The 13352-nt window shown below is 43.0% G+C and overlaps 1 protein-coding gene across 4 annotated transcripts in view; it reads right to left on the reverse strand.

Annotated features, from left to right (window-relative positions):
- MOGAT1 (monoacylglycerol O-acyltransferase 1) overlaps positions 1–13352 on the reverse strand; it is a 43880-nt gene that overhangs the window by 4219 nt on the left and 26309 nt on the right. The window contains exons 6-8 of one of the 4 annotated variants that reach the window (XR_003906456.1): positions 8501–8610; positions 8243–8385; positions 2931–3011 (exon numbers count right to left, since the gene is read on the reverse strand). Coding sequence is in view for 1 of the 4 variants with exons in the window: in XM_029933703.1 (XP_029789563.1) it covers positions 2857–3011 (155 nt within the window). In the remaining 3 variants the exon portion in view is untranslated. Of the gene's footprint in view, positions 1–1094; positions 3012–8242; positions 8386–8500; positions 8611–13352 lie in introns of those variants that run through there. The other 3 variants (XR_003906457.1, XR_003906455.1, XM_029933703.1) reach the window with 3 other exon arrangements.

Raw genomic sequence — 13352 nt, forward strand, 5'->3', positions numbered from 1 at the left:
CTAAAAACTGGCAATCTTGGGCAACTGGGGGGAAAAAAACCAACCAATCAAGAAATCTCATCAACACTGTCTCCTGTCAAAGGCAAAGAAGACAGAGTAAATAGACCCCGAACTTATTTGCAGATTTATCGTGTACTTTGGCATTTGCATCGTGGGTGAGGTAGTCTTGGAAGAGATGTGAGTTACATCTTCCCGTGTTTCCCACGACCAAAGCGTACCTTCTACCGAAGACAGGGGTTTTACCTTTAATACTATGCATACACTGAAGGCTCACCCTTTATCCCTGAAGTATACACACTTTGATTGTTTCCAGAGTCCTAGGGAAGGGTTTTCATGAATCATGTAGCGTCCCTTGTCCTGGATCCCCTTGGGACACAGCAAAACTGGCTGGTCCTTCTAAGCGCTGACGCTGTCCTCTTCAATGTGAGCATAAGACACTTAATGGGATATGGATAATTTCAACACTTCCAGCTGCAAGACAGAGCGCATGACTCAGCATGTGCCCAGTGTGCAAGAGAAACAGGAGGAAGACATTCCAAATCAAATAGCACAAACGCACATTTCCTCAAGGCAATTGGGTCAGTTTCTCTTACTGTGTCCTGGGGTTATCTTTGCTGCTGTTATTTTTGGCTTTGCTTTTGAATGTGAGAGTAGACGAGACTTTTTAAAATAGAAATGCTCTCTGTCAAACCCTATTGGTGAGTACCATACATGGCCCACAATTGTGCTGTAGCAAAACTTCATGTCCAAACCTTACCTTGCAATCTGTAGGATTATATGGGGCTTGCAACTATGCTTTTGGTTTATGAAAGGACCTCTCGCTGGCTGAAGACCTCTGGAGACCCAAGGAGAGACAGAGATAAAACCCCTGATAGGTATCTAAAATTAAGACTTTAAGGATGCCAGAATGAAAGGCCGCTGATGCCTAGGTTTTTGACATGGCCAAATTCTAGACAAATTCATCAGAGCGGAACTTGGCTCATTTTCCAGCGCCTCTGCTTTGCTACATATGGGCTGTAACTGCTTTATTAGATGATTCGGCTGGTGTTGGGAGGTCAGCTTGGCTCCCCCAGGACCAAATATGAGATTAAAAGTCTTACTTTTGTGAAATCACAAGAGACTTTAATGAACTTCTCTAAACAATGACATTCACGGATTTTGTAATAACAAAGGTCTCTAGTCATTGTGGTATTCTGAAACACTGACCCCTGACTGGCCGGGGTGTCGTTTTCTGCAAATGGGGCTCCGTTATACCTTGTTGGTGTTGAATAATACCAAAAAGGCTTTCTGGTCAAATTTTCTGCATCTGTTAAAAAGAGGTTGTGACCTATTCCCTGCTTTGACAAATAATTGATCTAATTCCAAGGCTGTGGGTCAGGTCACACTGGATTGCTCAACCAGTGTGAAGCCAAAGGCATGTTCGTTTTTTTCCGGTGTGAAATGCTTTCCTACTCAAGACGTTACCCAGCATGACTTTGTTTGACTGACACTGAACTCCGTCCAGGCTCCAGCCCAGGGATTGTCGCTTTAAAGATTAGAGGCCTGAAGATGTATTACTAGTCATTTAGAACAACTCCATGAAGTTGCCCCAAATACCCAGAGTACAGGAGGTAAAGAAGCAACCTAGAGCAATGGAGATCACCTGGAAACTTCTTCTCACTTATTACTGAATAATTACTTAACTCTTAGTGCCCTAATGATCAGAAACCGCCTTTTCACGTGCACCTGATAGACCAGCCTGCAACCTTGTCCGTCACCAGATGAGACAGTCAGACCCCATACATTCTCTCCTTCTGAAAGCGGATCTTTTCTTTCAATAGGTTCATCCTATGGTACAGCTTTAAAATTTTTTTGCCTTTGTGGGTCCATCCATAAATATATTCACTAAACAAGTACTTGTTTTGTGCCCAGCCTAGACCCTAGGGAAGAATCCATGATCAGAAGGAACAGGGTCCCCACTCTCCTGGACCAGACAGCTGTAACTGGACAGGCGACAACCAAAGAGGGCGCTTTCTCTCATAGCTGGCCTTACTCTCAAAAGGGATTTGGGAAGAAAATTCAAATCATTTCTATGGCCGTGACAACTTTCTGGAATTTTAACGTTCTAAAGCATGTCTCCCAAAAGGCCTCCTTGGTCTAGAGCAAATGAACATGCTTCTAAGCAAATGACAAGCATGAATGTTTCAAAGCATGAATAGAAATGACGAGGCACGCTCTCACCCACATGGGTTTCCAAATGGTAGACGCATCCTATTTCAAAAACTGCATTAAAATTCTGCACTGTTGGATAAAAATGCATTGGTTGACATGACCTAAAGGGATCAAATTATCTCAGCCGGAAAAGGAACATTATTCACCCCAAAATGGTCGGTTCAAGCAGAAAAAAAAAAAAGAAAAGAAAGAAATGATCTCCTTTAGCTCTGTATGGAAAATTAGTTCACACACAGTCTAACTGCTCCAAGCTGTGCTAAACCACAGCTGTCATCCGCAGTGAAAACACTACGTTAAATTACGGCGATGCTTAGTAAAAGGGTCTAATTATTTTTTGAAGCTGTCTTTTTTCTTTTTTTTCCTTGGGCACATGAATAATTCTAAACTTTTTCTTTACCTGCGAAATGACTGGCCCTTCTTCGATGAGAAGGATTATTAGACGGGGTTATAGTCTTCTCCACGCTTCTCCTAGAGTCACCCAGTGTATTTTTATTGTCCCTGGATGCTCATCAACATCCATCACCACAAATCATACTTTCCAGTTGCAAATTTGAGTCCACAGTCAAAGAAGAAAATCCTTATTTAAAATATATATTCTCCAACGGGATGTTCTCGCATCTTCTGGTATGCCTGCTGAGAGGATAGTTATTTAAAAATGAGAGTTTTGTGTTCTGGAATACCATACTTCCTTTTGTGCGCCTCAAATAATTTCCTTAGCTCCTCCATGTAGGTCTGATGTAACTCCTCAATCTGCTCCGTGGTGGGGTGCAGAGTCTGCTGCACGGGGATTGGGCGGCCAACTGTCAAAAGAGAGAATACGTCAGACAGAAGAAACCGAAACCACCCCATCACGCCCGCGGATTCTAAAGGACGGCTCTGGAAAGAGCTGCCAATCAGAATCTGTCAGGCGCGCTCACTCCAATCCCTTGCTCACTTTACTGGCTGCCACAGGGCTCACACCATCCTCTTTGATGACAAATAAAGAACTTTCCTTCTCAGCAGTCACTGGAGTGTAAGTACCCTGGTGGTTTTGACTTTGAGTCAAATGAACCACTGTGCTGACCACAGCTGTGAAATCAGAGGACATAGCTGTGTGTGCACGTCACTCGCATTCTCCCTCTGGTACAGCTGACAGCCAGGCCACAGTCCCCCATTATGACTGATGGTGAAGTCGAGAATCATGAGGCATCCGCCCTCTACTCTCTTTTTAATGTCATCCTAAAACATCTGAAGAATGTGTTTCTTCATCGCCAAGAATCTGTACTAGAAAACACACATCATCACAAGCCTCTTGCTGTTTGTTAAGAGTAGGAAACAAAACCAATCAAAGTCTCCATAGAAAAATTATTTTTTTTTAAATTTCTAAATGTTTATTTATTTTTCAGAGAGAGAGGGAATCACAGAATTTGAAGCAGGCTCTGGGCTCTGAGCTATCAACACAGAGCCTGATATGGGGCTCGACCTCACGAACAGTGAGATCATGACCTGAGCCAAAGTCAGACGCTTAACTGATTGAGCCACCCAGGTGCAGAGATTAGTCACTCAATGGAATCCTAGGCAGTAAGAAATGAAATGATATGTGCACACACACACACACTGAGGTCTAAACTGTATGAATGGGGAAAGAGTTGTAAAATAAAACAGCATGATCCAGTTTTTGAAAAAACATTTATAGTTCTAGGTGTATTATAAGCTTTAGTGTATTAAAAAATGTAAGGGTGCCTGAGTGGCTCAGTTGGTTACGTGTCTGACTCAGTTTTGGCTCAGGTCATGAATTCAGTTTGTGGGTGCAAGCCCTGCTTGGGATTCTCTCTTTCCCGCTCTCTCTGCTCTCTCTCGCTCTCTCTCGCTCTCGCTTGCGCTCGCGCGCTCTCTCTCTCTCTCAAAATAAATAAATATAAACTTTAAGAAAGTCTAGGGGGCGCCTGGGTGGCTCAGTCAGTTGAACGTCTGACTTCAGCTCAGGTCATGATCTCACACTCTTTAAGTTCGAGCCCCACGTCAGGCTCTGTGCTGACAGCTAGCTCAGAGCCTGGAGCCTGCTTCAGATTCTGTGTCTCCCTCTCTCTGCCCTTCCCCTGCTCACGCTCTGTCTCTCTGTCTCTCAAAAATAAATATGTGTTTAAAAAAAATCTAGAAAGAGAAACTGGTAACCATTGCCTCTAGGAAAAAGGTAGCGATGGGGTAATTTTCACTTTATCTGTATTGTAGATACACTGTCTACAATGAGAATTCATTTGTTTTACCTGTAATTAAAAATGAACTAATTATTTTTTAACCTGGCAACTTTTCTACATATTTAAAAAGGTGTCTAGATTTGTCTCAGATTTTTAGAAACCACAAGATACACAAGGCTTTGGCACCTGCTTTCCTGGGTCTTCCCTGCTGCTCACTGCGCCCCCTGCTGGTCTAATGCTGCTTACTGATGCCAAGAGTTGAAAACCTACAAGATGTTAGGTGTCCCACAGCAAACAGCTTTATATTGCCCACGATTAACTCAGGCATGAGGTCAAGTGGGGCCGTAGGTAATAGAGTGGAACTCAAAGAGCGGGGAGACGGTTTCCTTTGGCCTGCCGTAGGTCATTCTGTGCTACACCCAAGGTTCAAATCCATGTCAGTTAATGGTGGTGGTGAGTTAAGAGAAAACCAGGCAAATGTTAAGTCACAGAGAAAGAAGTGATAAATGACATCAGTATGGGGCACAGAGAAGGGAGTGATACACACACGTATAACAAAATGCATTATTAAGAAGATATCTTTATATATCTGTCTAATGCTGTAGTAAGAAGACATAAATAGCCACATATAGCAGATACATATCACCTTACTGCAGTATTAATATTCTTAAATTGCTAAGTTTTTAACCAGATACAGCCTCAAGAATCTCACATACAGTTCTGATAGCCTGGACGCCAAGTTCACATAGAATAGACATCAGTCCTTTGTAACTCAGCATAACAAACTGGAACCATCTTACCGTCAGTTGTGGTTGGAAATACAACCCAGGAGGAGGCTAATGTGGTGATGGGGTGGAAGGGGAGCTAGTGCTAGACTAAGTCTAGTCACTCGCCAAGTGCACTGAGCTTCCAGTAACTTCCTCTCTGGCCGTAACTTTCACACGTTTAGGATAAAAAAGTAGATGATCCTGAAACTTCCTTCCAACTCTGACCTTTTTTCTCAAGAAAAAACTGAGAAATCTATAGGTGAATTGAGAATCTACTAGCCATTGCTAATCTACTAGCAAATTCATGGTTTTATCGAAATAGCTTCTGTTGAGTGAAATTAATCCCAAAAGAGAGGTCAAGTATAATTATTCAGGGTGGAAGTTGGGGCGAGGGGACTTAGAAAGAGGCACAGTGACCTAAGATGTTGTTCCCAGATTACTTTAATTAAAATTCAGGAATTCTGGGCACCTGGGTGGCTCAGTCAGTTGAACGTCTGACTCTAGATTTCAGCTCAGGCCATGATCTCATGGTTGTGAGATCAAGTCCTGTGTTAGGGTCTGCACTGACCGCATGGAGCCTGCTTGGGATTCTCTCCTCCGCTCTCTCTGTCCCTCCTCCATTCTCTCTCTCTCTCTCAAAAATAAACATTTAAGAAAACACCTTGTGAAGTCTGAGTTATTCAGCAAGCCTTATTTCCTATGAGCTGTCCTACAGTAACTTCCATCCCATCCTTTTCTTATTCATGGTTTTAGGATCCTGAGCTCTTCCAAAAGCTCAAACATGCCCATAGTTTTAAATTTATCATAAGACTTTCCCCTTGGAAGTGTGAGATGGACAGCTTCCTCCTTGCCTTTCTCTTGTTTATGTGTTACAGAAACTGAGACACTGGAGATTTCTAAACTATATATTAAAAAACCCACAGCGGCGCCTGGGTGGCTGAGTCAGTTAAGCGTCTGGCTTTGGCTCAGGTCATCATCTCACAGTTCGTGGGTCCGAGCCCCACGTCGGGCTCTGTGCTGACAGCTCAGAGCCTGGAGCCTGTCTTCGGATTCTGTGTCTCCCTCTCTCTCTGCCCCTCCCCTGCTCGCGCTGTCTCTGTCTCTCAAAAATAAATAAATAAATAAAATAACCCACAAGAATTCAGGATGAAAGCCGGTGCCATGGTCCCTCATTACAAAAATTGGACTGGGGAGCATGAAATCTTTCTCCATTACTCTTTGAGGGATAAAGACAGATGTGACAAAACAAAAGCATTCAAATCTGAGCAGAGTCTCCAGCAGAGACCAGAATTCTGTCTCCACAAAAAGGAGATTTTTACCACTTACAAGGAAGAAAACAAAAGCTAAGACCATGTTTGCTGAAACCGCCCTTAACTCTCTTTTGACAATACAAAGGGGGGAAAAATATGGCTGCTCTTGGACACAGAACTCCTTGCCCTGGAAAAAGCCAGCCAACATCTCTCCTGGTGGCAGAGTCACGAATCATAGCTCCTGTTTGTGCTCTGGTGCTTTTTAGAGCTGGTGTGTTCCATCTCCCAGGCCATCCAGCAACTCAAGATGAGGGGCGCACTCACGGCCTCACATAGCCGCCTCGCCCCCGTTTCCAGGGTGCCATGTTGGATTTACCTCAGACGAGGAATGGGCAGCTTCACGTGGACACACAGCTGGAAAGGAGTTCGGAAATGGGCAATATGTTCTTCTCACTGAGACAAAGAGTAGATCTTTGGCAATAACAAATCTTTGCTGTTTTCCTTGAATCCTGAAAACTCTACAGAGGTGATCTCTCTAATGGTCTCACACAGGAATTGCTCTTCCTCTGGATGCGACACAGCTGAGCCCTAGAGAAAGCCTAGGCTGTTGGCAGAGGGGGCAGGAGAGGGTCAAAATGTGGGGGCCAATGAAACCTGGGTTCACTGAACCTCTGGCTTATGGTGGAGGCTCAAATAATACGCCTGATGTGAAGAAAGGTGTGTGTGTGTGTGTGTGTGTGTGCGCGCGCGCGCATGTGTGTGTGTGCGGGCGTGTGCACAAGTGCTTCCATACACACAAGTGCTCAAGAACGTGTACTGAACACTTAACGTGTCACACTGGGCACCACACTGATCCCCTTAACATTCTTATCTCTTTAAACCCTTAACTTGACATTTCTATGTAAATTAGGCTCCCCTTCCTTTCCTTGTATTTCAGAGAATCCCTTAGCCTGCGTTTTTTCTCTTCAGGATATAATCGTGACTTGAAACATAATGGAGGACTTTTGCCCTCAAGTGGGTTCAAACCTATTTTATTAAAGCACATGCCTTTCTTTATCTTTACGTTAAAAAAATTCAAACCCATAGCAGGAATAATACAATAAACACTTGAGGACTCCCCCTCTAGACTCACAGGTTTTGGACATTTTGTGCACAGGTGCGCACACGTGCAGGTATACATATGTATTATTTTTATTTTTGTAGACCCATTTGAAAGTAAGTTGTAGATATCAATGGTCCAATTGTGTTACCATCCCTAAATATTTTGGCATAAGGACAAAGAACACTGTCCTTTTTTTTTTTTAATGCTTATTATTTATTTTTGTGAGAGAGGGAGGGAGATGGAGAGTGAGCAAGCGCATGTGCATGTCCAAGCAGGGTAGGGGCAGAGAGAGAGGAAGACAGAGAAGCCCAAGCAGGCTCCATGCTGTCAGCACACAGCCTGACGCGGGGCTCGACCCCACAAACCGTGAGATCATGACCTGAGCCGAAATCATGAGCCAGATGCTTCACCGACTGAACCACCCAGGCGCCCCAAGAACACTGTCCTTTTTAACACCACCGTTCTCATACTCAAGGATTTAACCTCGACACAATTACTTTGTACTTAGCTCATATTCGAACTTGATGAACTGTCTCAATGATACCCTTACTCTGTCGGCCACACGCCCCCAACCATCCACGACTGCCCTCTTTGCGTGCCCTCTCCTTACGGTCTTTCACGACATTGATATTTTTGAAGAGTCTAGGCCAGCTGTTTAATACAGTGTCCCACAATCTGAATTTGTCAATTTCCTCCTGATTTGACTCCGACGAACACTTTGACAAGGATACTTACACAGGGAGACGGAAACACATTTAAGAGCTCTCAACAGTCTGGTCAGGAAGTCCCCTGGGCTGTCCATCAACCCACACTCTCCTATTCTGGGGGAGCACAAAGTGCTTTCCCACGTACAGTGTCATCTGATCCGCAGAATAATCCTTAGAGAAGATACGGCAATTACAACAGTTTTCTCTTTAGAGCTGTAAAATCTGAGGCTCAGGGAAGATAAATGAAGCCACCTAAGTCACTCTGAATCAGACCCCAAGACCATACCTCTTCCTCTGTACATGTGTCTGAGGCATGATAAATGGCTTCGTGATGTCAATTTTGATTTCTTTGTGTGGCTGGGGCCTGAGTGTTAGTCACTGCCCATCACATTGGGCCTATAACGGAAAGAAGCAATTTCTTAATAGCAGTGATTATAGTTTTTTCCATTTTGCCATAAATATAAAAGTGAAACATCAACCCCATCAAAATAACACCTGCATTCTTCACAGAGCTAGAACCAAACAATCCTAACATTTGTATGGAACCAGAACAGACCCAGAAAAGCCAAAGCAATCTTGAAAAAGAAAACCAAAGCTGGAGGCATTGCGATCCCGGACGTCAAGCTGCATTACAAAGTTGTAATCATTAATATAGTACGGTTCTGGCATGAAAACAGACACTCAGATCAATGGAACAGAATAGAGAACCCAGAAATAGACCCACAAATGTATGGCCAACTCATCTCTGATGAAGCAGGAAAGAGTATCCAAAGAATATCCAGTATTGATTCTTTCCAAAGCAGGAAACAATATCCAAAGAATAATGACAGTCTCACCAGCAAATGGTGCTGGGAAAACTGGACAGCAACATGCAGAAAAAAGAACCTGGACCACTTCCTTATACCACACAAAGAAATAAATCCAAAATGCATTAAAGACCCAAATGTAAGACAGGAAGCCATCAAAATCCTTGAGGAGAAAGCAGGCAAAAACCTCTCTGACCTCAGCCACAGCAACTTCTTAACACATCTCCGGAGGCAAAGGAAACAAAAGCAAAACTGAACTATTGGGACCTCATCAAAATGAAAAGCTTCTGCACAGCAAAGGAAACAATCAGCAAAACAAAAAGGCAACTGACAGAATGGGAGAAGATATTTGCAAATGACATACCAGATAAAGGGTCAATACCCAAAATCTGTCAAACTCAACACCCATAAAACAAATAACCCAGTGAAGAAATGGGCAAAAGACATGAATAGATACTTCTCCAAAGAAGACATCCAGAGGGTGAACAGACTCATGAAACGATGCTCAGATCACTCATCAGGGAAAGACAAATCAAAACCACAATGAGATACCATCTCACACCTGTCAGAGTGGCTAACATTAACAACTTAGGCAACAACAGATGTTGGTGAGGATGTGGAGAAAGAGATCTCTTTTGCACTGCTGGTGGGAATGCAGACTGCTGCAGCCACTCTGGAAAATGGAATGGAGATTCCTCAAAAAATTAAAAATAGTACTATCCTACAACCCAGCAATTGCACTACCAGGTATTTATCCAAGGGATACAAGTGTGCTGTTTCAAAGGGGCACATGCACCCCAATGTTTATAGCAGTGCTATCGACAATAGCCAAAGTATGGAAAGAGCCCAAATGTCCATTGGCAGATGAATGGATAAGGTATACACACACACACACACACACACACACACACACACACACACACACACACACTGGAGTATTACTCGGCAGTCAAAAAGAATGAAATCTTGCCATTTACAACTACATGGATGGAACTAGAGGGTATTGCGCTAAGCGAAATTAGTCAGTCAGAGAAAGACAAATACCACAGGACTTCTCTCACATGAGGACTTTAAGATACAAAACAGATGAACATAAGAGAAGGAAAGCAAAAAGAATATAAAAACAGGGAGGGGGACAAAACATAAGAGACTCTTAAGTACGGAGAACAAACAGAAGGCTGCTGGAGGGTTGCGGGAAGGGGGATGGGCTAAATGGGTACGGGGCTTAAGGAATCTACTCCTGAAACCATTGTTGCACTATATGCTAACTAACCTGGATGTAAATTTAAAAATTAATTTTTAAAAAGTGAAACAAATAACTCTACCATATCCATAATCAAATTTAGGCTGAGGAATTAATAGAAAGAAAGAGAAAGAGGACGTCAGGGGGAGTTTCAGGGCTGGACAAGACAGGGCGGAAGCCTTTCCCAGGCCCCGTGCGCACACAGCTGAGAAGCCCCTCTGGGGATCCAAAATTCAAATAATCTAACCCTGGGAGGGCGGAGGGCTCTTCCTTACGGTCAATGCCAACTACTTAATACAGAAGCAATGCTAGAGCTGGAAAACCACCAGTTTGTAACCATGACTGCAATAATCGATTCAGGCAAGAATTATCAATGGATCTTAAGCCACCAAGTAAAGCCTAATGAAGAGAATAATTACAGCATCTAAGTAACAACATCATGAGGTTACTTGTTAATGGAAAGGAAAAAGCCCTTATATTTATAAATATAAAACTACCCTACATTATATATTTACCTATGTAAACCTAGACAGATTTCTGTAGATAAATCTTTGTCATTTATTTTTATGGTAGAAAAGCCTGGCAAACACCCCACTCCAGGCAGCAAAGTGAGTCTCGCCAACAATGGGACATTGTGCCTCCTGACGCACGACCTACTGAGGAAGACGCAGCACCATTCCTATGGAATTCTTGCCACAGACGCATAACTGGAAAATAACCAGGATGGACTGGGCGTCTGGGTGGCTCAGTCGGTTAAGTGTCTGACCTCAGCCTAGGGCATAATCTCGTAGTTCCCAAGTTCCAGCCTCACGTCGGGATTTGTGCTGACAGCTCACAGCCTGGAGCCTGCTTTGGTTCTGTGTCTCCTTCTCTCTCTCTCTTTGCCCCTCCGCCACTCACGCTCTGTCTCTCTCTCTCTCTCTCTCTCTCTCTCTCTCTCTCTCAAAAATAAACAAACATTAAAAAATAATAATAACCACGACAGACTCTACCAACCCAAGTTAAAGAACATTCTACAAAGCGTTGGCCTATACTCCTCCATATTGCTCATGTCATAAAGACAAAGGCAAGTTGAAAAATGACTCCAACTTAAAGCAGGCTAAAGAGATGTGAAAATTAAATGCAATGTCTGATTCGGTTGACGGGAAAAAACACTCAGTGCTCCCCCTTCTCCCAAAAGCACAGCTAACCAGGCGATGATTGTGGCAATTGGCAAAATTTGAAATATAGGCAGTACAGTAGTTAACAGTACTTGATCAAGGTTCAATTTCCTGAACTGCATTGACATTACAGAAGAGAATCATCTTGCTCTTAAGAGAGATACACAGGGGCGCCTGGGTGGCTCAGTCGGTTAAGCCTCTGACTTCGGCTCAGGGCAGATCTCATGTTCGTGGGTTTGAGCCCCGCTCAGAGCCTGGAGCCTGCTTCCAGTTCTGTGTCTCCTTCTCTCTCTGCCCCCACCCCTCTCATGCTCTGTCTCTCTCTGTATCAAAAATAAATTTAAAAATAAATTTAAAACTAAAAAAAAAAGAAAGATACACAAAAGCAGATGCCATGATTTCAGCACCTATTCAAAAAGTTCAGCGGTATATTATACCATTAGAGAGAGAAAACCTGTATGTAGCAAAATGTTGCCAACTGGTTAGTGTGTGAGGAAAGGCACACAGGAGTTCATTTTACCACTCAAGAAACTTTTTTGAACCTTTGAAATTTTTTAACATAAACCTACAGAACTTAAAATCAGCACATACAACGATACACGGAATCTCTCCCTTTAAATGCCAAGTCTCTTGTCTCTTGCTTTCTTGCCCCAACATGCAACTTCCCATCATCCTATGTGCACAGGCTCTCCAACTCGAGTTCAACAGTAGCTTGCCTTAAAATTTTCAACATGCACTTGTTAGATACTTAAGGACTTAAGTAGAGTAATCAGACAGGCATAAACAAAGAATGATTTGTTTATAAACGGGTCTCAGGCTCCTACTGCGGGAAGGAATCCGTCAGAGAACAGGAGGACAAACCCCCTGCTCTCCTGCAGCTGTATACGGCTGACAGAAACAATTCCCGGGATGCACGCCGTTTTTTTGTTGTTGGTTTTAATATCTTTAATGTTTTGGGGGTTTTTTTTGAGAGAGAGAGAGACAGTGTGAGAAGGGGAAGGTCAGAGAGAGAGAGGGAGACAGAGAATTGGAAGACAGTCTCCAGGCTCTGAGCTAGCTGTCAGCACAGAGCCCGACGCGGGGCTGGATCCCACAAACCGTGAGATCATGACCTGAACTGAAGTCAGATGCTTAACCAACTGAGTCGCCCAGGCGCCCCTGGAACTTCACTTGGTTCACACGGCTCTTACAGTCTAAATGTCTTTCAATTATCCCTCCTGATTATTATGATGGATGTGTATTTAAATATGTTTCTCTCCATTATTTATGTAATAAAATACAATTTTGTGAACAATTTTATTGTATTTTGATAAACCAACAATAACATATGTAAATTATATACTATTTTCAAATGTACAAAGAAAATATATGGTATCTTCTTTTTTTATGACTCTTTAATTTTAATTCCAGTACAGTGTGGCCTACACTGTAATGTTAACCTACAGTGTAATATTAGCTTCAGGTGTACAACGTAGTGATTCTATTTCCATGCATCACTCGGGGCTCACCCCAGCAAGTGCCCTCCTTAATCCTCATCAGCTAATTCCCCCCATCCCCTACCACCTCCCCTTTCGTAACCATCAGTTTATTCTCTACAGTTAAGAATCAGTTCCTGGTTTCTCTTTTTTCTTTGCTTGTATGTTTTGTTTCTTAAATTCCACATATGAGATCCCATGGAATCGGTCTTCCTTTGACTGGCTTATCTTGGTTAGCATTATACTCTGTAGCTCCATCTGCGCTGTTGCAAAAGGAAAGATTTCCTTCTTTTTTATGGCTGAGTAATATTCCACTGGATGGAGATATGTGTGTGTGTGTGTGTGTATCTATCTCACATCTTTATCCATTCATCTATCAATGGACACTTGGGCTGCTTTCATGATTCAGCTATTTTAGATAACGCTGCAGTAAATACACGAGTCCATGTGTTCC

This window comes from Suricata suricatta, chromosome 3, assembly GCF_006229205.1.
Source record: "Suricata suricatta isolate VVHF042 chromosome 3, meerkat_22Aug2017_6uvM2_HiC, whole genome shotgun sequence".
Classification (NCBI taxonomy): domain Eukaryota; kingdom Metazoa; phylum Chordata; class Mammalia; order Carnivora; family Herpestidae; genus Suricata; species Suricata suricatta.